Source organism: Ahaetulla prasina, chromosome 13 (assembly GCF_028640845.1).
Source record: "Ahaetulla prasina isolate Xishuangbanna chromosome 13, ASM2864084v1, whole genome shotgun sequence".
Lineage (NCBI taxonomy): Eukaryota > Metazoa > Chordata > Lepidosauria > Squamata > Colubridae > Ahaetulla > Ahaetulla prasina.
The window spans coordinates 25,669,788-25,695,073 of NC_080551.1; the positions used below are offsets into that span (position 1 = coordinate 25,669,788).

The following is a 25,286-nucleotide window of genomic DNA, read 5'->3' on the forward strand; positions in this document are numbered from 1 at the left end:
TTTCGTTTAAAGTAAAAATCTCGGGTTTTTTTCCTTTATTTGTCCTTTCAACCAGACCCCACCAGGGGTGGGACCTCGTGGTGGATCCTATTATCGTATCCGCTTCCCCCTCTTAGGAATGGCAGCTGCTTCAGCCTTGTGACTCCCACGGGACTAGCTACTGGGCAGGAGCTGAGCGGGAAGAAGGCGAGACACACGGAAAGCAAGCCAGGCTTTGCGTACAGAGCAGGCAGGAGCGGAGTTAGCTGGAGCTCCTAGTAGTTCTGCAAAGGAAGAGAAGGGAAAGCAGCAGAGGTGGAAGGGGGATGGGTGGAAAAAAGCACATTTCCAGCTTGGAGTGGTTGCTGGGGAGCTCAGTCTTCTCCGCCGCAGAGATTCAGGAGGGCCCGCTGGTAGTCTCCCTTCGTGTCTTGCTGCAGGGAAACCCAAGAGAGAAAAGAGCAAACTAAAACTTTGAACGATGCAAATACAACAGCACAAGTAGCCCTCGACTTACAAAAGTTCATTTAGCAACTGAAGCTACAACGGCGCTGAAAAATGTGACTTAGGGCCATTTTTCACACTTATGAAGGTTGCGGCATTCCCCAGGGTCACGTGATTTACATTCAGAAGCTTGAAAATCAACTCACATTTATGACAGTTGTGGTGTCCCGGGGTCACGCGATCCCCTTTGAAACCGTCCGACAAGCTAAGTCCATGGGGAAGCCGGGTTCACTTAACAACTGGGTTGCTAACTTAACAACTGCCACGGTTCACTTAACAAACAGGGGCAGGGAATGTCGTAAAATGGGGCAAAACTCACTTAACAAATTTCTCACTTAGCCACATAAATTTTGGGCTCATTGTAGTTGTAAGTAGAAGACTACCTGTAGACAAAACTAGGCTCAATTTCCCAGATCACCAGATTATGTCAGGTGAGACATATTGGGGATTCCCAACCCCATTTGGGGGTGCAGGGCATGGAAGAAAAGGCCCCCCGCTTGATGGGGAGGAGACTCTCTTTAAGGGATTTTAATTCAAGCGGCCGAGGCCCAAGCCAGCTCCATCCTCTTGTCCACCCACCTGGATAAAGTAATAGAGGGATTTTCCATATTTCCTCTTGAATTCACTCTTGATTTTCAACATGTCAACTTCAGATCGAGAAACCATGATTCGGATTAAGACTTTGTCCCGGGTGCCTTTGCCCTGAAAATGGAAACACCTGAGGCTGAAACCAAACGTCTGGGAAATCTCTAGAAGCCTTTTTTCCCCTCTCCTTCTTCCGACCAGCGAAAGGAAAATTTAGAATTCCTGGACAGAAAGGGAGGGAAAGCAGCTTGGGGAACATTTGTATAAGCAGGAGAATGAATGCCACAGGGTTGCATGTCTTTCCCATTTCTGCATCCTGATGGGAGGAAAAAGACCCCTGGGCGGTTCTGGAAATTATTTGATGATAGAGCAATTCAGTATCAGTAATGTCCAATTCTAAAATCGGTACAGTTTAGAAGTCTGCTGTCCTGACCCCTTTTTAAGTGACAAATCAATCAATTAAACTCAATGAAGTCAGGGTCTACCTCAAAAGGTTGACATTCGTACTGTACTATAAACTCTTCCACTTGCATCTCTAACATGCATCTCCACCACAATCACACTCTGCAGGGATGTTGGCAGGTTAGGGTTAAAAAGATGTATGTAAGGTTCGGGCTAGGCTTCGATTCCACCATTGGGGCCGCCATCTTGACTTTTTTGACCCTCCCAGCCCTCCTGCTGTGGAGCCAGGCTGCTTCTCCAAGGGCCTTACCTTCATGGAGTCATAGAGCCGATCGGCAAAGTAGAGCTGTTTGTTTTGAATGCACTGAACTGTGGGAGGAATAAGATCAAAAATTGAAGGCGAGACGTGTGGCAGACAAAACAAAGAAACCATAAAAATCTTTTGTAAATATGCAACCCTCGGAGACAATTTACACAGAGTAAAGAAGACAGGGCCAAAATCTCAAAACCCCACCTTCTAAAATGGAAGAAATCAAAATTAGGGATGCCTTAATTCTGTCTTAGCCATCAATTTCTCCTCCATTAAAAAGAAATCAATTGGAATTTTGTGATGTAACAAATTATGCACGGGCCCCAATCAATGCAATTTATTTAGAAAGCAAATAATCTTTCATCATTTGCATTTGTTTTCTCTCTTCTCTGACATCGTGCAGCCTAAAAGGTGTCACAGATCTGAATCTTGAAGACAACCAAGCTTGAAAACATGATCATCACCAAACTAATTTTTCAGAGCCAGGAAGATCTCATAAGTGCCCTGATGTTCTGACATCCCTACTTCTGCTTTTAAAAAAAATCCAGGAACTGTCTTCACCTCAATTTCCCCTCCATCAGACCAATGTTGGCTTCCAGCAGCTGAGCTTCGGAGACAGCCCACCTGAGATGTCCATCTTAACATGGACCTTCATTTTCCGTTTTGTCTTCCTCCATTTCCTTACCAAGATTAAGAAAGGCGTTCTCAAGGTCACCTTTGACCTCCTTCTTGATGCTCTCCAACATATCGTAAGGACTGTAGCTCTTGTACCTTTCGAACACTACCAAGACAAGGAAAAAGAAAGTCAAAACAATCGTTTGGGTGAAGACAAAGTTCAAGAACATTGGGACCTAATTCGATTTATCATGACACTGCCAGGTCTCGGGAAGAAGACTCCAAGTTGGATTTAACACTTCTGGTCCTCCTGATAAGCCTCCTTCAAGTTGGGGAATGATAGTAGGAAACAACTCCATGAGTAACAGAGAATTACTCTTTCACCTTGGCTCGGTAGTCTGCTTATCAAAGAAGTTGGTTGCCCTTAAGGAGCTTCTCAGTGGTCCACTCTCAATGGGCAAGAAAGCTCTGGAAAGCGAAGCTGCTACCCAGAGCATAGACTTCTTCCCTAGTCTTATATATTGGCTGGCAGAGGAGTCTGCCATAAATGTCTCCTGGTCCTTTTGTGCTGAAGAAGCTTGGATCTTCTTCTGAAAGCTGATCCTCTAGGCCAGAGGTATCCAACCTTGGCAATTTTAAGACCAGTGGGCTTCAACTCCCAGAAGCCCCATGAAGTTGGTCCTGGGCATTGACTTGCTTGAACTGCACCCCCAGCTGTCTGGAGAGGGTTCCTTTTACCTTTCTGGAGATGGGGGATGCTCCTCTCGGTCATGATGTTGATCCACTTGGGAACGTCAGTGCCCTTCCGCTTCACTCCGGCATCGTAGAGGTCCTGGGGAGGACAGGGACATGTCTGGGGTCAGCTCCTGTCCACAACTGGAATGGTGCTCCTCAGCCCGAGCACCCTAAGAGCTCAACTTCTACTGGTGTTGTGGTCCGCCAGCAGCCTGTGGAGCTGGCAACGGAGTTGGACAGTGATGAGGCTGAGGAAGAACACGGGCCAGTCCTGGAGGCTGGGGAAGGCCTGGATGAGGGCTCTGCATTGGAGGCAGAGGTGGGGCCAGGGCCATCGGGAGTGATGTGTGGACTCCGGAGCCTCCAGAGGCTGACAGTAGTGAGGCAGAGGAACAGGAGGAGCCTGTTCCTAATGCACGCATGAGAAGAGCTGCCAGAAGGCAAGAGCAGCTAAAGCAAAGAGAACAACTCGGGAGTAAGGCCAAGAGATGATTGGCCCCTCCCATAAGGCTTAAAAGACCAGCAACGGCCTTTGGGCTCTTTGCCAGAAAAGAACGTTGATAGCTTTGTCTTGTTGCATTTATTTTGCATCGGTGTCTTCTGAACTTTTGCCAGGAAAGGCCTTTGGCAGTTTGCCTAATTGGACCAAGATTAGTGATAGAGCTGAGGAATTGCTTTAATTTAGTTGAACTACGCTGGGAATGAAGTCATTCTCAGCTGCTCTAATAAAGTTTGTTTGTTCTTGCATTGACTGAGTTTCCTGCTACCTACTTGGGCCTGGGTCACAACAGAAGGCAGAATCTGCCAGCTCTTGGCAAGATGGCAGGAAAAAGCAAGGACAGCTATAAAGGGAAACCTGCACAGCCAGATGAAGACGGAGGAGTAAAATGGGAGAGGCCGATCACTTTATGTCGCATTTGAGGGAGGGAGGGTTGTTTTAATCGTTTATGTGAGATGGATAAATGCTAGAAATAAATACATTATTTGAAGTTTTGTGTCACCGAAGGAGGTATTTACCCGAGCATCTTGGTCAATGAGCTCAAAGTCCACCACAGAATAGTCTTCGTTTCTCCTGCCCTTGAAACAGAGAACAGAAACACAAAGTAAGTCTCTATGATCCATCACAGAGTCCCAGGAAGGGAAGGCCCATCGAGGGCATCTAATCCAACCTCCAACTTTTGCACGCCCACAAGGATCCCATTGCTGCAACATCACCATCAGATTCTGAGATCCAAATCAAAACAATTTGGGGGTCAGAACCATTTGGGGATCATAGCTGAGCATATCATGATGAGCATAGCTGCCTGGGGAATTCTGGGCGTTGATGACCCACAAATCTCAAAGTGACCAAGGTTGAGAAACTCTGGTTTTTCAAGGAATTGTTTTTTTTCCTACCTTGGCCAGTGCAACCATCAGTTTACGGAAATCCCCGGAGGTGTCAGAGATGATGTCTTTTTCCAGTTCAGTTTTGTACACTAAAAATGAAGCAGAATGAAAGTTAAAGACGGGGAAACCACCTCAGGGTTTAATCTGACAAACGTTGAAGGTTGGTCACATCTGACTGCAGTCCTGAAACTCACTACAGAGGCAAGAATAACCACGGTTTGATGCTCTATAAAGCAGCCACAGTAAGAGGCATCTTCTCAGGTCTCTGACTACAAGTAGTCCTTGTTTAGCAACCATAATTGGGACTGGCCGCCCAGTTGTTAAGCAAAACTGTTGCTATATGAAACAGCGACTGCTTAAAATCAACTGAAGTTTTCCTTTCGTTTTGAGACCTGCCAAGCTCATAAATGCAAGGACTGGTTGTAAAGTGTCTTTATCTTCACTGTCATAGCTGTGAACAGTCACTAAACAAGGTGATTACTAAATGAGGAGGAGTCCCTGTAAATAAATTCCACCTGGAGCTCACTGAACATTTGGTGAAGCTGAGGAAGTTTTGTGGGGGGTTTTTTCCTAGAAACTCCAAACTGTATATTATAGAAAATATTCTTTCTTGTTTTCACTGCAGATATTGATGGCAAGTACTTTATTGAAAACCATCTTTTCTATTCCTTCAGTCCTGACGACCTGTTTGACTTTTATATCCAGTGACGTTTGCTAAGTTCTCCACTCTTTGGAATATATATATATATTTAAGTGAAAAATTCTGGAAATTGCATGCAAAAAAGACCAGAAATGTCATCTCAGCAATTCTTCACAACAGGCCTCTTTTCCTTGAGTAAGAAATAATTGTTGCTGTCCGTCCTTAACAAAGTCCCAGGCATTTAAAGGAGAGGCTTAGCTCCCTCTCTTCCCACAAGCATCCTGGCCGACTTACTTTCCTTGTAAACTTTGTTGATGACAGCCAGTTCCTGGTTTGTCCGCGAGCAGATGATCTCAATGAGAGTGTCTTCGTCAGTTCCCAGGCCCTGGAATGCAAGAGAAAAACCCACGGAGTGCTCTATGGTCTTCTCGGGTAGGATCATGGTCTGACTCACATCACTGGCAAAACCTTCGGGAAAGTCTTAGTCAGGGCCAGGCAGCGGCCTTGCTTGAACCGAGCTCCAACTGAACCCTCCCACCCCCTGGGAAGGACGGGAAAAACTCCAGTTTAAGACTTAGAAAGTGGTTGCCACCATTCCTGGTGGTTGGAAGGACTTATGAGACACCCAATGCTAGTTTTTGTGGTTAATGACTGCATCCTAACTTGATTTTATTTATTTTTTCCTCCTTGTGTTTTTCTTGCAATTGCAGTATCCGCTTTCTTTGGCTCAACTGAGATAATCAGATCCATTGCTTGCAACGGGAATCCTGCAAACCTAAGGAAACCTAACACGCTTTCATTCACAGCACCAACAAGGTTAAATGCTTACTCGATTTTCCAATGCTTGTTAATCTCTTTTAATTCTGTTTTTCTCCCCTCTGTTATTTTTTTTTACTATGTTCTTAAAACACTGAAAGACAAGTTCTCGCTCCTCCCTCCAAGCTAGAAGGCGAAATGATGGTCAATTAAGGTTGTAATGCAGCTTGTGGACACTAGAGGAAAGTGTTGGATAAAGAAAATGCCAGCACTCTACCTGGCACTGTATGCTTGCTATTTATTGATTTGTTTGTTCGTTGATTTAATTTTATGTAGTTATTTTCTATTGCACCAGGTGCAATTCCCAGGTCCCAATCTCCAGAGAGATTCTGGAGGCCCCAACTCCTTCAATCCCTTCCTGAGCATCCAAACCCTCTTTCCCAAATCTGCCAATGGGTGGTACTCCAATGCCCATAACTCCCAAACGTCCCCTGTCTGTGTGGCTGAGGTGGATGGGGCTTTCAAACCAAGCATCCTTGGGGGGGGGGGCAGGGAGAATGAAATTTGGGAGAGGAGGAACAGCTCAGGAGCAGAAGGCATCTTGATCTTGACTGGAGTCGGAGTCGAGGAGATGGGAGGAAACGGGGCTCACACACACACACACAGCACCAGGATGTCACTGACCTTCATGGCTGCCTTCAGCTCAGAGGCATCATACTGTGCTGACGTCTTCAAGAGGCCCAAGATGACCGTTTCCAGGTGGCCGGAGAGGGCAGATTTCATAGCAGGAGCCAGTTCCTACGGCAGGGCAGGGGCGAGATCAACCACTTAAGATGCCTTCTGAAGTAGCAGACCTCTGATGCCCACAAGCCATTCCGTTCCCACAAGCCATAAATTGTGGTTTACAAATCGGACAGTCCAGGTTTTCACTACAAACTATGTCAACCCAGACACATCACACTAAGCCAAGTTTAGCAACGTTGAAATAAGCCACAGCTGGTTAAGCAATGACTTGATGCTAAGTTCCCACCTCGCCCCGGGGGAATTCTGGGAATGGGAGTCTCAGACTTTGTACCTTCTTTGTTCTCCGCTGGTAAGCAAAAGCGATATCCTGCCGTTGTTCGTTGCTGCGGTTTGTCAAAAGGTTGACAATGGTCACTTCATCCACCCCTGCAGAGCGAAAGAGAAAGCACAACTTCAGCCCAAGGCAAACCTCTCCTCCATTCCGTCCGTCTGTCTCGCTGTGTCTCTCTCTGTCTGTAGCATTGTTTTTCAACCTTGGACACTCTAAAGCGAGTGGACTTCAGCTCCCAGAATTCAGCTTTGGAATGAGTGGATTTCAACTCCCAGAATTCCACTGCCAACTGAAGGCGGGGCTTCAGTTCCCATGGCTGGCTGGAGAATTCTGGGAGTTAAAGTCCACCCATCTAAAAGTTGCCAAGATTGCAAAACACCATTGTAGAGATAAGCCCAAGGAGAGGGAATAAAAAAAAAAATCTCAATTATATAAAGTGTGCTGAGAAGGAAAGCCAATGAGAGCAGCTTGTCCAAAGTTGAGTTTCTTGCATCAGCATTTCCTTTAGCAATGACGGATTGATTGACTAACATCGTCCGGCTTTTATAAGCCCAAACGTCTTGGGATTCTGGTCAGGGAACTGAAACAAAGGTGTGTCTCCACACCCCTGTGCAAAGAGGAATGTCCGGATTTTGCACCAGTCATAGAGAGCACGAAAACAATGGTTGTCCGAATTGCTGAAGTCAAACACACCCCAAAGAGTAGAAGACCACCGCTGGTCCATGCAACAGAGGGGATCCTGGATGGATCCTCCAGATCAACCAGAGTCAATTTAAAAGGGCAAAAGCCCCCCTAACCCACCCTCTGTAGTCGCACTGAGTTGGAGGGAATGCCGGTTGTGTCATGCATTCTCATCATGGATAAGTCCACCAACATGCCTACCGTCCCTGTCCTGATGTTTTCTTTTATTCGTATCCTTTTCATGTATTTATAATTAGATTTACACTTGCATCTGTCATAAAATACACGCTTGAACAAATAAATAAATAAATAAAATAAAATAAATAACCATCGGGGGAAAAAAAAACACATTTTCTCACTGTGAACTAAAGTCCTTGTTTCAGGAGGAAAATGCTCCTGGTTTTGACCGGATCGCCAGATCCAGTAGCGATGGCGGCGGGTGGTTCGGAGAACCGGTAACAAAAATCCTTCCCCCACCCATGCCCAGCTGAGTTGCGCAATTATCAGAGGTTTTTTTCTTTACTTTTAAAAGCATTTTTTTCTTCGACCAAAAAAATGCTTTTAAAAGTAAAAAAAAAAAGCCTCTGATGATCACGAGGCTCAGCTGGGATCATCAGAGGCTTTTAAAACTTCTTTGGCTGAAGAGGTTGTAAAAAAAATGCTTTTAAAAGGCTCCTCTGATGATCCCGGCTGAGTTGCCTAATTGTCAGAGGCTTTTTTTCTTTTAAAGGAAAAAAATGCTTTTAAAAGAAAACCAAAGCCTCTGATGATCAGGCAACTCAGCTGGGATTGCCAGAGGAGCCTTTTCAAAGCCGAAGAGGTTGTAGAAAAAATGCTTTTAAAGTTAAAAAAAAAAAGTTGGCCACGCCCACTCAGTCACATTACCACCCCCACCCCCACAGAACCGGTAGTAACAAATTTTACATTTCACCCCCTTCATTTTAATCAAGATTCCCCAATTCCAAACTCAAACACGCAGCGGGGGGGGGGGGTTTCTCCAGAAAGAGCATCCAGAGGGCTGTTGAGCTTGGAAAAAAAGGGCAATCCTTGTGGGACGGCCTTGCAGGGACCCACCAACTGACACTGAGGCTGCGTTCCAGCCTTGGAAAAATAACAGCCTTTGTGGGCTGCTGACTCACGGCTCTGGCCTCTTCCTCCCTCCCTCCCTCATCAGGGCCAGCTCAGGCCCAGCCTGGCCAAGAGGGACCGCTGGATGATGGCCAGCCAATTCTCCTCTGCTCAGCATGGCCATCGCCCAACTCTCGGCGGTGGGAGCCCTAGCATGGCTGAGCAACACAAGCCAAAGGCAAGCCAGAGCTTGCGCCCCTGACGGAGAAGTCCCCGAGGCGCTTTTTCAAAAGGCAGCTGGAGCCTGGTTTTCCTCAAAAACGTTTTGTTTCTCATCCGGAACTGAAGAAGCTGCTTGGATGAGAAGCGAAAGGTCTTCAAGGAAAAACCAGGGAAGTCCAGCTGCCTCTTGAAAAAGCACCTCGGGGACAACCAGGACCTGGATGACGGAGAATCTCCATACACATCTGAGGATAAGGCATTACACTGCAGGGAGGGGGAATTGGGATGGCTGCGGTCACCCCACCCATCGGGGGCAGCTGGAAGGAGGTGTGGGGACTTCAACCCTTCCAGAGGAGATCCTGATCTACTTGGCTCCTTCCAAGTTTGGCCAGAAGAAAAGGCCACGGGCCCAGGGAAAGCTGCAGGGAAGGCGTGGTTGTGGCCGGAGCCCCACACTGGCAGCTCTACCCCTTCTTATGCACATCAGGGCTTGTGGGAAAGGGGTGGAGCTTCAGCCAGGCACCAGCGGACACCCTCGTGGTATTTGTGACACACAGAAACACACATCTGTGTTGTTGTTTTCCCCCGCTATCAGGGCGACCTGGTCCACCTAAATATGGGACGGATGCAGATGCTTCCACTTTTGCCTTTCAGCCCCAATCCAGGGCCTTCACAGGCAGCCGCTTCCGGGACACACATCTGCTTCCTAACCCGCAACCTCCTATCACACGGCCACCCCTGAGATCTCATTTGCTTTTCTTTCTTCCTTCTCCCTCCCCGCTGCCTTTCTCGTGCCTGGAAGCACCTCTGGAAGCCTGCAGGGCTCTCCCAGCCAAACCACCCAGCCCACCTCCCCCCACCCCGCAATTCTGCAACCAGATTCAGCCATCACGCCCCCCCCCCCCAAAAAAAACCCTAGATCTGCTTCAGTGGTGGGTTTCAAATTTTTTTACTACCGGTTCTGTCGATATGGCTTGGTGGGTGTGGCAGAGGAAGGATACTGCAAAATCCCCATTTCCTCCCGATCAGCTGGGACTTGGGAGGCAGAGAATAGAGGGGGGCAGGGCCAGTCAGAGTTTTTACTACCGGTTCTCCGAACTACTCAAAATTTCTGCTACCGGTTCTCCAGAACTGGTCAGAACCTGCTGACACCCACCTCTGATCTGCTTCCTTTTGTTTTTAAGGGCTGCTCAAGAGCTAGCCAGGACCCCCAAGGAGCGGAAGGGACAGGAAGTGTTTCCCCCCCTCCACCCCCCCTCCTGTCTCCATGCCCAGCCAGGAGAAAAAGTTGGACCCAACTCCGCACAGCCTCTTGGCCCCTACCTTTGGTCTTGATGGCGGTTTCCAGGGTGAGAGCATCACGGTCGGCATCGAAGTTCCCGTAGGCTTTGACGGTGGCATAGGCGCTGGGGGGCAGGGAGTGCTGGAGGGTGGAGCAAAAAAGGCAACCATCAATGGGGAGACCTGCTGATCGCTCATGGGGGGAGACAGACCAGGGCCAGTCACACAGGCCGGGCCCCCTCCGGGGAAGAGAAAGCCTTGGGTGAGGCCGCCTTTGCCAAGCTGGTGCCCTCCTGAAGGGCTGGCATCAACCCGTCTGCAGGTCCCCAGCTTGGGGGAGGCTGGTGCTCTGCAAGCTTTGGCCCCATGGATTGGGGGCTCCTTCACTTATGGGCTCAAAGGATGGCCAAAGACATTCCTTCAATCAGGCATCTGCAAACCCCAGGCTGCCACAGGTGGCTGGGGACAAAGCGGGGGGTGTGCGTGTGTGTGAAGAACCCCTGCATGAGGCCCCCACTGCAAGGGGCTTCACTGAGGCTCAGAAAGGAAGAGGGGTACCTCTGAACCCCCAAATCAACAGAGGGAAGAGGTGGGTTGAAGCTAATCAAGTAATTGGACTTTGTCCATCTTTCAACCTTTGCAGGAAAGATATTCAGATGGTTCTCCCCTCCCCCCTTTCTTAATGAGTCCCCTAATTCAGGAGGGCTTCAGGTCTCTCTCTCTCTTCTTCTCTCTCTTCTCCAGGTTCTGTATTCAAGTTCTTGACAATCCAACTCATTAGCAAACCTCTCTGAGCTAATGGTCTTCTGCAATTAAAGAGCCTTCAGCCCAGCTGGTGTTTGTGCCCTGCCCCCACGTGGTGGGCTGAATTGCAGCCCCCTCTAAGCCCAGCAGCAAGGACTGCCCTGGCTAGCCCTGATGGGATCTGTAGTCTCATGCCCTTGATTGGGGACGAGGGTGACTGTTCACGCAGCAAGCCCGTCTCGCTTCCCCAAAGGGCTCAAAAGGAGAAGTGACTTTGGTCATACAAATATTTCAGGCTGCCAAAGGCCACTTCCCAGGGAAGGGGAGGGGGCAGCTCTCCAAACGGGGTCTTTGAGAGGGCCGCCCCCTTGCAAGCCTGCAAAGCAGGTTCCACCAGGGTGGCTTCCTAGAAAAAAATACTTTGCTTTTCTTCGGAAATCCACCCTGTGAGAGGGAAGGGGCGGAAAGGCGTGTTTTCAAGAGAACCCACCCTGCCACCTTCCCTCTCCCCAGGCAGGAGCTGGCATGAGGCCAGGCCAGGCCTGGCACCACAGGCAATTTCCCAGAAGAAGCCGCTGATTCATGAAGCCAAAACCAACAAGGAGTGGAAAAGTTAAATGCACCGAACTCCAGGCTGTCTCTTCTCCAAACAAAGGAATTCTTTGGCCGCTCAACAGCAGGCGGTGGAAAGAGCTTAGAAGGGTGGGGGGCGGGGGGCGGGGAAGGAAATAACTGACCGGCCCCAGGAGGGCCTCTGCAGAGAACCTGCTGAGCCTGTTGGTCAGAGGAGCCTATTCTGGGCTGGAGGATACACACATATATACACACACACAGACAAAGGGCAGCGTTGCAGCCACAATGGGCAAAAGCTGCTAATTGCCTGGAGCATCCCCTCAGTGGCCCTTTAAAGGAGAACATTTGCAGCTCGGGCAGTGATGAAATCAGAACCGGTTTACTACCGGCTTGCTGGCTGCGCATGCGCGCTGAGCACCACGCCTCAAATGTGAGGAGGGCGCGCAGTGCACAGCAAAAGGAGGCGTGAGGTAAGTAGAACAGCCCACGGGGGAGGATCAGCTGTGGCGTGCAATCTTTTTTTTTACTTTTAAAAGCATTTTTTTACAGCCTATTCGGCTGAAGAGATTGTAAAAAAATGCTTTTAAAAGTAAAAAAATAAGCCTCTGACGATCACGTGGCTGAGCTGGGATTGTCAGAACCTTTTAAAAGCATTTTTTTACAACCACTTTGGCCAAAGAGGTTGTAGAAAATGCTTTTAAAAGTAAAAAAAAAAGGCTCTGACGATCACGTGGCTCAGCTGGGCATGGGGGGGGGGGCAGGGATTTTTGCTACTGAACCACCCGCCACCATCACTACCAGATTGGCCGATATGGTCCGAACTGGAAGAATTTCACCCCGAGCTCAGGGTTGAACTGAAGGGTCCATGATGCTCTCTGAGCGGAGACGTTTCATTGCCCCAACTAGGTAACATCATCAGTGATACAAGGTAGTGGGGTACTGACTTCTTGAGCCTGCCTTATCTACATTTCCTGGGGAAATCCCCTTGGGGGGCAAACCACTTAGGGTTAGGCTTAGCTCCAGGGGTGAAATGCTACCGGTTCAGGTGAACCGATAGTAAAAAAAAGCTACCGGTTCCTCCAAACTGGTATTTCTGATGATCAGCTGTGCTGCGCGATTTAAAATCGCTAGAAAGCAGGAAATCCTGCAGCACAGCTGATCTCCCCGCCCCCCCCCCCCGTGCTGCTCTACTTACCTTCCCAAACCTCCTTTTGGTGTGCACTGTACATGTGCGCACATAGTGCACGCAGTGCGCAGCGCTCATGCGCAGCCAGCAAACCAGTGGCAAACGGTTCAGATTTCACCACTGATTAGGTCTCCATGAATTTGGAGAGCAAAATGGACATTGCCAATGGATTCGTAGCGCGTGGAAATGCTTAGGAAGGGGGGGGTTCGTGTTTCGAATCCATCCCATCTACAATACTTACATCTCCCTCCAGGGTGAGCTTGCTTAGGATTTCGTGTACAGTTGACATCTTGACAAGAAGCTGGAGGAAAGAACAGAAAAAAGAAAAGAAAAGAAAAAAGAAAGTGTCATAAAAATCCATCTCAGCCTTGAGCCTTGAGCCTTGAGGGGCCTCTGATTCTGTAGCCCACCCCTCTGTCTTGACCGCATGGCCTAGTCAATGACTGGCCGTCCTTGTTCACCAGCGTTTCACTTCTGGGTTTTCCAAACACAAATGCTTTATTTGTTTCCCAACAGAACCAGTCCAGGATCCTAACAGACACAGCAAGGAAAATCATAAACTTTCAGACTTTGAGAGTTTCTTCTCCCTGGTCAATCCGTAACCTAAAATTTCAAATTGCAGTTTTTAAAAGTAAAAAAAGGCTCTGACGATCACGTGGCTCAGCTGGGCATGGGGGGGGGGGCAGGGATTTTTGCTACTGAACCACCCGCCACCATCACTACCAGATTGGCCGATATGGTCCGAACTGGAAGAATTTCACCCCAAGCTCAGGGTTGAACTGAAGGGTCCACGATGCTCTCTGAGTGGAGATGTTTCATTGCCCCAACTAGGTAACATCATCAGTGATACAAGGTAGTGGGGTACTGACTTTTTGAGCCTGCCTTATCTACATTTCCTGGGGAAATCCCCTTGGGGGGCAAACAACTTAGGGTTAGGCTTAGCTCCAGGGGTGAAATGCTACCGGTTCGTACCGGTTCAGGTGAACCGATAGTAAAAAAAAGCTACCGGTTCCTCCAAACTGGTATTTCTGATGATCAGCTGTGCTGCACGATTTAAAATCGCTAGAAAGCAGGAAATCCTGCAGCACAGCTGATCTCCCCGCCCCGCCCCCCCCCGTGCTGTTCTACTTACCTTCCCAAACCTCCTTTTGGTGTGCACTGTACATGTGCGCACATAGTGCACGCTTGGTGCGCAGCGCTCATGCGCAGCCAGCAAACCAGTGGCAAACCGGTTCAGATTTCACCACTGATTAGGTCTCCATGAATTTGGAGAGCAAAATGGACATTGCCAATGGATTCGTAGCGCGTGGAAATGCTTAGGAAGCGGGGGGTTCGTGTTTCGAATCCATCCCATCTACAATACTTACATCTCCCTCCAGGGTGAGCTTGCTTAGGATTTCGTGTACAGTTGACATCTTGACAAGAAGCTGGAGGAAAGAACAGAAAAAAGAAAAGAAAAGAAAAAAGAAAGTGTCATAAAAATCCATCTCAGCCTTGAGCCTTGAGCCTTGAGGGGCCTCTGATTCTGTAGCCCACCCCTCTGTCTTGACCGCATGGCCTAGTCAATGACTGGCCGTCCTTGTTCACCAGCGTTTCACTTCTGGGTTTTCCAAACACAAATGCTTTATTTGTTTCCCAACAGAACCAGTCCAGGATCCTAACAGACACAGCAAGGAAAATCATAAACTTTCAGACTTTGAGAGTTTCTTCTCCCTGGTCAATCCGTAACCTAAAATTTCAAATTGCAGTTTTTAAAAAGTACCTGAAACTAATTAGCCCCAGTTTTGGCTCTCACTTACACATTTCAAACTCATGGTTAGGGAAAACCTTACTGCAATTCTGTGAAGGAGGAGGAGGTTCTTATCTTAGGGGTGAGCAGCCCCAGAGACACCCTAGAATATGAAATGAAGCTCAAAATACTTTAGTACTTCAGGAAACATGGAATTTCTAGCCAGGAGATATTTTGCTACCCTTAGGGATTTTTTCCCCAGAGGGGGATTTGCTGCCGTTGAAGCCTTGGAGCGAGAGGTTTAAGTTCAATTGCCAAGGCGGTAATACAATTAAGCACCATAAAGTTGGGCCCAATTTAATTAAGGAAGCCAGCTTTTAAAAGAAGCTTGGCCTTTTGCAAGCAACACAAGAACTCCGCTGAACAATTTTGGAAAGATTGAGGAAGTCCAAACCAGCAGCGTGCAATTAATAAGCCAGCTATTAAGGGTGAGGCAAGGATGGGGAAACCACGGTTTGCCAATATTTTTTCAGCCCCACCAACTTTATTTGTTCCTCAGTTCTGAAGGCTTCAAGGAAAAATAGAAAAGAAAAGAAAGTGTCATAAAAATCCATCTCAGCCTTGAGCCTTGAGCCTTGAGGGGCCTCTGATTCTGTAGCCCACCCCTCTGTCTTGACCGCATGGCCTAGTCAATGACTGGCCGTCCTTGTTCACCAGCGTTTCACTTCTGGGTTTTCCAAACACAAATGCTTTATTTGTTTCCCAACAGAACCAGTCCAGGATCCTAACAGACACAGCAAGGAAAATCATAAACTTTCAGACTTTGAGAGTTTCTTCTCCCTGGTCAATCCGTAACCTAAAATTTCAAATTGCAGTTTTTAAAAAGTACCTGAAACTAATTAGCCCCAGTTTTGGCTCTCACTTACACATTTCAAACTCACGGTTAGGGAAAACCTTACTGCAATTCTGTGAAGGAGGAGGAGGTTCTTATCTTAGGGGTGAGCAGCCCCAGAGACACCCTAGAATATGAAATGAAGCTCAAAATACTTTAGTACTTCAGGAAACATGGAATTTCTAGCCAGGAGATATTTTGCTACCCTTAGGGATTTTTTCCCCAGAGGGGGATTTGCTGCCGTTGAAGCCTTGGAGCGAGAGGTTTAAGTTCAATTGCCAAGGCGGTAATACAATTAAGCACCATAAAGTTGGGCCCAATTTAATTAAGGAAGCCAGCTTTTAAAAGAAGCTTGGCCTCTTGCAAGCAACACAAGAACTCCACTGAACAATTTTGGAAAGATTGAGGAAGTCCAAACCAGCAGCGTGCAATTAATAAGCCAGCTATTAAGGGTGAGGCAAGGATGGGGAAACCACGGTTTGCCAATATTTTTTCAGCCCCACCAACTTTATTTGTTCCTCAGTTCTGAAGGCTTCAAGGAAAAATAGAAAAGAAAAGTAAAAGAAAAGAAGGGAGGGAGGGAGGGAGGGAGGGAGGGAAGGAAGGAAGGAAAGGATTTTATTTGAACACAGCAAAAGAATGCATGTTCTTTCGAAAAGATTGGGAAGAATCTTGAGATTCAAAAGAAAAAAAAATGGAGAGAAATGGAAGAGAAATGTTGCAGGGCAGAGTGGGGGCTTCCATCCAGCAAAGCTGAGGAAAGTTTTCCATCCTGCAGAGCCCAGATTCCACTTCCATTATGGAGCAGAAGGGGGGCTGCCCACCCTTCCCACCCCTGGCCAGGCTTCAGAGAAGTTGTCCCTATCTGCCCCCAAACTCCCATCAGAGTGTTTGCAAGCATCCCGCCTCTTCCGGGCTGGGCTGACCTGGCCGAGGGGCAGTGGTCCTTGGAGGGTGGGGATCCCACCATACCACTCCCCTCCCTCTTCCAAGAAGGGGGCAATGCCAAATTTCTCAGCTCAAATAAATCTTCCAGCTGCTGACCCCAAATGCAGCCAAAAAGACCTGACAATTGTTTTCAAACTTTCCATTTCAAGTCCACCCTGGGCAAGGCAAGCAGCCATCTTGCAAAACCCAGGAGGGGTCTGAGAGACCCCTAGAAGGGACACAACCCACTGCCCTGATTGAAACATCTAGTCATGAAAAGAAAGAACTCCAAAGAGGACACTTCGAGGTCATCCAATCCAACCGGGGCAGCTGGCCATCTTTCCAAAGCTGCAGAACAATCCTAGGGACATGGAGACTCAGAAGTTTAGCCAAGGGACTGGCAAGCACATTGCTCACTTCCCCTCAAATGCAGGATTGGAGGAAGGGGGGGGCTCTCCCAATCAAGGGAAAGGTTATGGAGGGCAGAAAGGCGTGGGATGTGAACCTGGGCAATTGGAAATGTGGGAAAGGGAGATCTGATTATGTGGGGCTGAAAAGAGGACATCTGTAAGTCACTTCCTAAGTAGCTTTAAAAAAACATGTTTTTTTGGCTAGCCAAGAGAGTTTGGGGATAATACAGGTCACGGTATGGCAATACCTCCTCAGCCTTCCTGTCCTGAGGTTCAGAGGGTGGGCAACCCATTGGGTGGGATCTCCAAAGCTGGCTGGGGAATTCTGGGAGTTGAAGTCCACCCATCTTAAAGTGGCCAAGATTGAGAAAATGCTATTTTAACCCAATGAAAAGAGCTTTCCTTCTTGCTATCTCTCGGCTGGCAATCCTATTCACAGGTATACTGCCTCCTACTTTGGATGCTCCATAGTGGCCACCAGGATACCCCTATCTCCGTCCTGGGCTCCTCCCCTCCCTTCTCAAAATGATCTAACCTCCTAGGACCCAACAGTCCTCGGGTCTGTTCATTAATCCCCATCCAATGGCCGTGACTCGATTTTATTCCCCACCCAAGCACCAGAGCACTCTTGGGCTTTATTCCCAGGGTCAAAATATGGGAGCAGCAGCAGCAGCAACGGGGCTCCAGCCTGGAAAAGACTTTGAAAGGTTGTGGGGGGGAGGGGAGAGGATGGAATCGAAGGAACGCCTTAGGGAAACACACCTACCCACCCACCCACGCGGGTACAGGACGCATGCGTGCAACCCGTGCCAAGCGCAGCCCTCCTGCCAAGTCGCCGCTGGAAAGCCGGGTGGGTCCCGCTGAGCCGCCCCCGGGCCCAGGAGGGCCAATCCGGGCGAGGACGGGGAGGGGAGGGAGATGCCTTGTCCAAAGGGAACTCGGCAAAGATCCCTCCGCTTGGCGAGCGATCTTTGATCGGGGAGAGAAGCTCGCCAGGGTTCAGCTACGTGGCGGGCCGCCTTACAGGTGAGGACTGCTGTAACGCGGGGCGGTTGCTCTGCAGCTGCAGAATCTGGGCGTTTCCAGCCAGGAGAAGAGGATTCTAAGTCCTCATGGAGGAGCGTTCGAGGCGCGCCGGGCGTTGATTCGACCCCTTTCCTTTCCCTAAGCGTCTTTCTCAGATCCGACATCGAGGTTTCGTTCAGCTCCACAAGGAGAGGAAATGATTTTGAATTCAAACCTCTTGCGTGTTAAAAGCACCGCTTAACACTGGATCTAGCCAAAAAGGCATATTTTAAACCCAGGTCCTGTTGTCCCAAAGGTGCTTTTTCAAAAGGCAACTAGTCTTTCTGGTTTTTCCTTGAAGACGTTTTGCTTCTCATCCCAGAAGCTTCTTCAGAACTGAAGCTTCTTTAGAACGGAAGGAGCTTCTGGGATGAGAAGCAAAACGTCTTCAAGGAAAAACAGAGTCCAATTGTCTTTTGAAAAAGCCTTTGGGACTTTAAACCCAGGTTTCTTTGTTTCCATGGGGATTCCCCATCATCCAGGTCACGTTTGTCCCAAAGGTACTTTTTTTCCAAGAGGCAACTGGACTTCCTGGTTTTTGCTTTGAAGACATTTCAGTTCTGGGTTCAAGAAGCTTAAGAGAGCTGAAGAAGCTTCTTGGATGAGAAGCGAAATGTCTTCAAAGAAAAACCAGAAAGTCCACACTTCTCTGGTTTGGGGTTCTTTGGCATCAGTTATAGCAAGTCCTATCTAACTGCAGCTTGGAGATGAAAGGGTTCGAAAAGGAACCGTAGAGACTTGTTCTGCTTCTATCTGGCATTGCTCTGTGCTGGCAGGAGAAAACAGCAAAGGGGATCAAATGATCCTGACTTGTGTGCTCAGCACAATTGGGCACAAGACGCTTACCCAGCAGACAAAGTTTGGGTCTGTTCCAACCCCAAAGTGAATTATCTTGTGTTAGATTTTTCCCAAGGACTCCTGCAAAACTCCAAGACAAAGTGTTCGCCATATCAGTGCAGTCTTCTCCAACTTGGTCCTGTCTCCCCCACCCCCCACCAAAGACCTGCACTTCCATACCCATAATCCTCAGCCAGCAGGGGCAAAGACAGTGCAAAAGAGTTAGTGCTTCTTGGCCATCATAGAATTTGATATGGGCACATCTGAAAGCCACCAAGGCAGAAAGCAGATGCTTTGATCCAGAGACGGCCCTCTTACTTTCCCAATTAAATGCAAGCTTTCTGGTGAAAAGGAGGCCTGCGACAGCCCCATGAGGTAGGATAGGATGCTGGTGCCCAGCAGGAATTAAGAAAATTTGAAATATGTTTGAGCAGAGATTTGGATCTGGAGTGCCGGTTTAGTGGTCGCTAAAGTAGTTTTTCTCAAGCTTGGCAATTTTAGGATGGTTGGACTTCAATTCCCAGAATTCAACCTGAAGATGGGTGGACTTCAATTAACTTATAAGAGGGTTGGAGATGAAGTCCAACCCTCTTATAAGTTAAGAAACACCACCTTAATACCACAGTAACTGCTGTTCAATGCACCAATAATCCTTTGCAGCTATTTTTTTTAAAAAAATCCTTTTAATCCATCCTACCAGCAAATTAACCGTCTCCAACTAAGGCCGAATTGCCATTTCACAGCCAGCAGCTCATCTGTGCTGAGCTAAAAGCTAAGCTAGCTTTGCCCAGACACGCAGACCGCTGGCTGCCATTGCCCCTGGCCACTCCCTGAGGTGCAGCAGTTGCCTGGCAGGTGAGAAAAAGGGGGAGGGGCTCTCCTCTTGCCAAGGGGAGAGGGGCTGCAAACCCTGGATGCCTGGCTTGGAAGGAAATCTGGGTGTGGTTGGGCAGGAATGCAGGCAGGGAAGAGAAGGCTCTGGAAAACCCAGGGAGGGGAGGATCTGCAGAAAGAGGCCATCATCCACAGCTGCAGATGTTTCCTTCGCTAGGAAGGGAGGGGAGGAAGTTATGAAAATCTACTACTCAAGGCTGCGTTTTCCCCCACCCCCAAAAAATCAGACAGTGCATTCAAAACCAAACATTGTACAGCACCGCTGTAAATTCAGAATACAGAATAAAGGGTTGGAACAGCCCCTTGTTAAGGCAGGAGAGTATACTAGGGGTCTCCAAAGTTGCCCACTTAAAAGACTTGTGGACTTCAATTCCCAGAATTCCCATGCTTGGCTGAGGAATCCTGGGAGTTGAAGTCCACAAGTCTTAAAGGTGCCATTCTGGAGAAATGGCTGCCCAGTCCCTTCTTGGAAACCTCCAGTAATGGTGGTGCTGAATCAGAATCCATTCCACTCCACCACCCACCACCCCATGAACGCTGAACTCTTCTCTTGTAAGCCTGCAGCTTCTTAGGGGTCTGTTTCCTCCCCCACCCCCCATGGAGAATCAATCTCAGATGAAGATGGGTGGACTCCAGCCAGCCACACCTTCTTCCGTGGACCCCGAGTCCCCCAAAGCTTTCAGGGTGGGTGGTGATTTGAACCCAGGTCTCCATAGCTGTCACCTAAGGCTCTACTCGCTATGCTACCCCACCCCTTTTGCTTCACTGCCTGGTGGGATTTCTTCTTCTCCCCCAGTCCAAGAGGCCCTCAGAGATGGGGCTGCCAACCGTTTTGCAAACCAGCCAGAGACCGTCCCTGCTGCAGCCCATCGGGCCTCTTTTAATAACAAACACATTCATGCTTAATAGCAAACAGATTGATTGGAGCGGAGGGCTCGGTCAAGGCCCCCTTTATGGGAGGCTCTGCGGCTGTTGCAGCAACATGAAGGATGCTTAGAAGAACCTCTGGATCTCTTTGGTGCCGTCCTTATCGGAGACAACCAGGAACTCTCCAAAAGCAAAGCCCAACAGAGACAGTCTAGGTTCCATTCCTAGGTGGAGATGCAAAGAATGACATCTCTGCTGTCAGAACTCTTCTGGGGCCACAATTCTGACACCAGATTTGCAAACTAGACTGCAGAGGTGCCAGTCCTCAATATTTTTAGGGGCTGGGCAGCTTTTGTATATCCCTGTGAGGTTTTTAATGCTCACCAGCTGCCTAAAGAGGAGACAACCGCTCCTCCAGTCTTTCAAAGCTCCTTCGGAGTAAATTAAGCCAAGAGTTGGGCTGTTTTGCAGCACATGTTAATCAGAAGCTGGTCTGATCACTGCCTCTCTGTTCAAATAACAAGGAGAGATTTTCATTGTGCAGCAAACTCCATTTTCTCTGCTAAAAACGTGTCACAGGACAATAAACCATATTTACATTCAAGGGACCGCAAGAGGTGGGAGGATGCAGACGGGGGGAGGGGTCTTCCTCCCACCCCTCACCCCGCAAATGCCCGCCGCCTCCTCCCCTCCTCTAGACGTTTGGCAAACCCGGGCCAAGCACAGGGCGTGGCGCCCGCTTTGCTCAACAGCTCGTACCGCATTGCTTGCTGTAACATGCCAGGCAGGGAGGGGAGGGGTAAGGGGGAGAGGGAGAATCACACTGGATGACATCACAGAAACGGCGTCCAGCCCCTCCCGAGAACCACACCCGAGCGAGGGTCGTTGCAAGGAGAGGCGCCACCGCTGCAGCTGGCAGAGAGAAAAGCGCCAGGCTGAGCAAATCGGGGTGGGGCATAAGCGGTCCATTGCAACAGCTCTGCAGCGTCCCCGGCTCCTCTCGGGAGAGTTTGAGAAAAGCTTTTGTGTCTTCCCGAGTCCAACCCACACACACAATCACACACAGAGAGATTTCCTCCACGGCACTCGGACCTCGGTTGGCAAGCGGGCAGAAGCACCGAGCGGAAAGCGGGCGAGGCGACCATTCCTGGCCCTCTGCGCCCCCCAAAGAGGTTATGAGGGGCTCCGGGGCAAAAAGGGGGCTTCAAGCAGCCTGCTTCTTCCACAGATTGGGGGGGGGGTGTTAATGCCCACCCCGTTGCCACCGACTTACACAGGACTTCAGCCTCACTCTCTTGCCAGCTGAAGCGAAGGCACAATGGCACAATGAAGCAAGGAGAAAAAGAGGAGGGGGCGTCTCCCTCCTACAGGAAGGGTCCCAGGACGTAAATTCCCGATATAATCCGGCATCTACGGGGGAGGCGGGGTGTACAAAAAGCAAGCACCGCTTGGCGCTCCCTCCGACGGGGAAGAACAGACCCGATTTTCTACCCACCCATAGAAGAGAGTTCCGAAGCAAAGAGGAGCCGGGGGGCGCCTGGACATCCTCCTCCTGCCCCGCCCCCCAAGGGCTCCCCGGAATCCTTGCAAGAACCCGGAGACCCCGAGCGGGCTTAGCCACAAGCCGTCCCTCCCTCCGTCCCCGGCGCTGCCAAGGAGGGTCCTTCCCCGCACGACGCAGCTGGGACTCGACCCGAGGCGGCGCTTCCTTGCTTGCAGCCCGGGCGCCGGAGGGCAGGACAGCCGCTTTCTCCAACGCGGCGCCCAGCCCTTCTCCCGGCCCCGACGGGCATCAGCTCCGCCCGACGCCGGCTGGGGAAAGGACGGGGGGCGCAGCGCGGACTGGGGAGGGGGCTGCGGGACGCTGCCATCCCCGCTGCAGAGCCCCGAGGGCAGCGGCCGCTGCCGGCGAGAGGACGGGACTTACCGGGCGGGGCTGCAGACTCGGAGCGTCGGCCGGCCTAGCAAGAGCGGGCGGCGCCCGGACGGCCCTTTTGTAGCCGGGCTGCCTCCCAGTCCCCGCCCGCCTTGACGGAGGCCAAGCCCGGCCCGGCCACCGCCTCTGACTCAGCCCCGCCGGGACGGGAGGGGCCCTGGCGCAGCTGGCAAGGACCCCGCGGGGGGAGGTGGGGAGGCTGCAGGCGCTTGGCCCCCGGATCGACGGCGGGGCGGGAGGAGCCACCGGCTCCCTCCCGGCTTCCAGAGAGGCCGCGATGGGTCCCCTGGGGAAGCAGCAGCTTCTGGGTGGCAGTTGCCCCCCTCCCCAACGTTGCATTAGACCTGGGCATGGAGAGCAGTGCTGCCCCGTCCCTTTGCTGGGCCAACGCAACCCCCGGTTCTGCAAGAGAAGCCTGGCTCAGTTGCCCCAAGAAGTGCCCTGTAGGGGAGGGGGCAGAGGTGCCAAGGGCCTCCTTTGCAGACTGAGGGACCATCTCCCACTTAAAGGATGAGACCTCCATCAGGGGATGGAGACCCCAGCCGGCTTCTTCTGGAACAAGCCAATGAATGGGAGAAGTCTTCAACTCAAGGAGACAAGAAGAATCCCATGGCTTCCTCCACCAACAGACCTTCGTCATGAGTGAGGTCAAAGGAAGAATTGGTTTCTGCTCTGAGGCTTGCCTGAAGGTATCCAAGTGAGGTTTCATCAAAGCCCAACTGGGCTTTGAGTTTTCCTTCCAGCCGAGATGACTGGAGGGATACAGCAGTGAAGTTTTCTTAGCTGAAATGGAAAGGGGATGGACCATCCTCTGGGCATCCCCCCTCTGAGCTCCAGCCAGGCTTAACGTTTGAATCCACACTGGGTTGGCACCCAACCAAGGTGGCAGATGGAATCATGGCCATCTGGTGCGGACCGGAGGAGGAGGAGGAGGCTGGCCGTCTCTTGCAGAACCGAAGGGGCTTCGGAGGCTAAGTTGATGGGGGCGTCTAGAGGCGTCTAGAGAAAACCAAACTTTTTTTCATGGCCCTTCTGAGAAAATTTTGCCCAGCAGTGAGACCAACATTGCTCCATCCCAGCAATGTTAAGATGTGTGGACTTTATCTCCCAGGGATGAGATTGTGGCCAAATGGGGGGAAAAGACTCAAGATCCCATCAGCCCCTTCTCAGTTGTCTCTTGCAGCCGTCCAACTGCCAGCCTGCCTGCCCATTTCACAGACCATCTCAAGAGGCCCAAAGCAGGACCAGCTGGATTAAAAACGCCAAGTCCCTCCAATTTTCTAAGGGCGGTTCACCTACTCAAACATTAGACACTGTCCAAGAGGCCTGGTGCAACCCAAAAGGGGAGGGAACATAGTGACGTAAAGTTCACACTAACATCTTAAATAGCTTATTATTTCTTTCCTGGTTTTATTACTCTTTTTTGTATTTAACCAGCTTGCAAAGGGCAGGCCTGTTGGTTTCTTTGGAACTGTGACCAGAACAAAAGGAGGGATTTAATTTCTCTTTCCCTCCAATCAAAATCCTCCAGAGCAACTGATTTCTTTCAACATATTTTTCCTCCTGCTTGAGGGGGGGGGAGGGCTAGACTAGAAGACCTCTGAAGTCCCTTCCAACTCCGTTATTCTGTTTTTCTAGTAGGAAAGACAAGGGAGTTGCATTGGTTGGAAGGCTGTTGAACTGTCTTGTCTTGATTTAACTTTTCCAAGATGAAGAATTCTATTAGCTGGTACTCAGAAACGTTCTTTGTGCACAATATTCATGCAATGTGAAATATTTCCTGTTTGGGAATCTAGGCAACTTCTTAAACCTCCTTTGTCTGTTTTTAAACAACTGCTGCAATTTTTAGAGGGGCCAGTTTTGAGTTGAGAAAGGTCCGAACCCTAACCTTGATGATGTTGAAACTGTGATGAGTTGGCTTGTTGTTGGCTTGTGGTCAATCAGGCGGAGGAACAGAGCCAGCGACCTCATCCTAAGCAGCTGATCCTTCAGAAGTGGTTGCTTTGCCTTAAAACTCTCCTATCTAAACTTGCCTTCCTGTCCTGGGGCACATCGATGGAGAATTTTGTTTGCTCTGTTTAATCCTGTGCAAAAGAGCATCTAGCGTCTCTGGAAGGAGGGGGGAGGGAGAAAAAAAAACACTACTTCAGGGATGGAAACAGTAGTAGGGGTGTTACCTATCCAATTTTGCCTTAACCACATTGACGTAACTTCATTTTCAGCGTAGCCTCCCCTGTATTTATTTTTATTTATATCCTGCCTGCCTTTATTATTTATACAAATAACCAAAGGCAGTGAATAGATCCAATACACCATCCGCCTCCTATTTTCCCCACAATGATGACCCTGTGAGAAGGGGTAGGCTAAGAGAGAAGGTCAGGGAAGCATCTGTGCTCTTGTGCACCGGATCCCTTTGCCAGAGAAAGGAGTTTTGTCCCAATTTTGATTTCTGAGGACCCCAAAAAGGGGGAGGGGACACACCTTAATTTGCAAGCCATTTGCAGAAAGAAACGATTGTGAAGCCTTGCGAGTGTCAGAGGCATCCCCTAAATTTGGGGAAAAAATATTCTAGGCTGCTGAATCAGGCAGTTCCTGACGGAAGTGAACAACTGTAATGCAACATCATGTCTGAATGCCCATTTTATTACACAACACCAATGGAATGTTGCTGTGTATCTGGACATCTGGTGTGGTTACACAATTACTCCACTTTTGCCCTCAAAACATAGCCCGTGGGGAGAAAGGCACCAGAAAGAAGTCTTCCATTCCATTCGGTTAGCACTGCCCTAGACATCCAAGGTTACTTTTGCCAAACCTGGCTGGCTTAGTACTTTTCTAACTAAGCCCATGATCCAGGGGTGAAATCCAGCAGGTTCTGGAGAACTGGTAGCGGAAATTTTGAGCAATTCGGAGAACCGGCAAATACCACCTCTGGCTGACCACAGTGGGGTGGGAATGGAGTTTTTGCAGTATCCTTCTCCCAGGAG

General features: G+C 49.6%; 2 protein-coding genes across 6 annotated transcripts in view; one reads left to right on the forward strand and one right to left on the reverse strand.

Moving 5' to 3' along the window:
* Positions 1–22,653, reverse strand: ANXA2 (annexin A2). Of its 3 annotated transcripts, none has more exons than XM_058156438.1 (13): positions 22,291–22,653; positions 14,110–14,169; positions 10,282–10,381; positions 6,988–7,082; positions 6,597–6,710; positions 5,451–5,541; positions 4,526–4,605; positions 4,148–4,207; positions 3,134–3,227; positions 2,466–2,561; positions 1,781–1,839; positions 1,063–1,185; positions 1–413 (listed from the first exon to the last, which is right to left on the reverse strand). In XM_058156438.1, exons 1-13 carry the CDS (start codon positions 22,636–22,638, stop codon positions 354–356), a joined length of 1,380 nt encoding a protein of 459 aa, XP_058012421.1. In that variant the 5' UTR covers positions 22,639–22,653; the 3' UTR covers positions 1–353. The 3 variants fall into 3 exon arrangements, with proteins under 3 accessions (XP_058012421.1, XP_058012419.1, XP_058012422.1); XM_058156436.1 differs by lacking the exon at positions 14,110–14,169 and adding an exon at positions 12,984–13,043 and having other exon boundaries at positions 22,291–22,371; XM_058156439.1 differs by lacking the exon at positions 22,291–22,653 and adding an exon at positions 21,859–22,146.
* Positions 17,241–25,286, forward strand: part of LOC131184737 (uncharacterized) — a 24,042-nt gene continuing 15,996 nt past the window's right edge. For 2 of the 3 annotated variants that reach the window (XM_058156441.1, XM_058156440.1), the window contains exon 1: positions 20,822–21,535. In XM_058156441.1, coding sequence (XP_058012424.1) covers positions 21,191–21,535 — 345 coding nt within the window. In that variant the 5' untranslated portion in view covers positions 20,822–21,190. Of the gene's footprint in view, positions 17,727–20,821; positions 21,536–25,286 lie in introns of those variants that run through there. The other variant, XR_009152029.1, reaches the window with a different exon arrangement.

Excerpts from the sequence above, each read along its gene's own strand:
- ANXA2 (XM_058156438.1), bottom strand. The coding sequence starts at position 22,638 with ATGCAACGTTGGGGAGGGGGGCAACTGCCACCCAGAAGCTGCTGCTTC. Across the intron at positions 3,228-4,147 it reads TCATTGACCAAGATGCTCGG|GACCTCTACGATGCCGGAGT; the intron begins GTAAATACCTCC and ends TGTCCTCCCCAG. Across the intron at positions 1,186-1,780 it reads GGCTCTATGACTCCATGAAG|GGCAAAGGCACCCGGGACAA; the intron begins GTAAGGCCCTTG and ends TTCCATTTTCAG.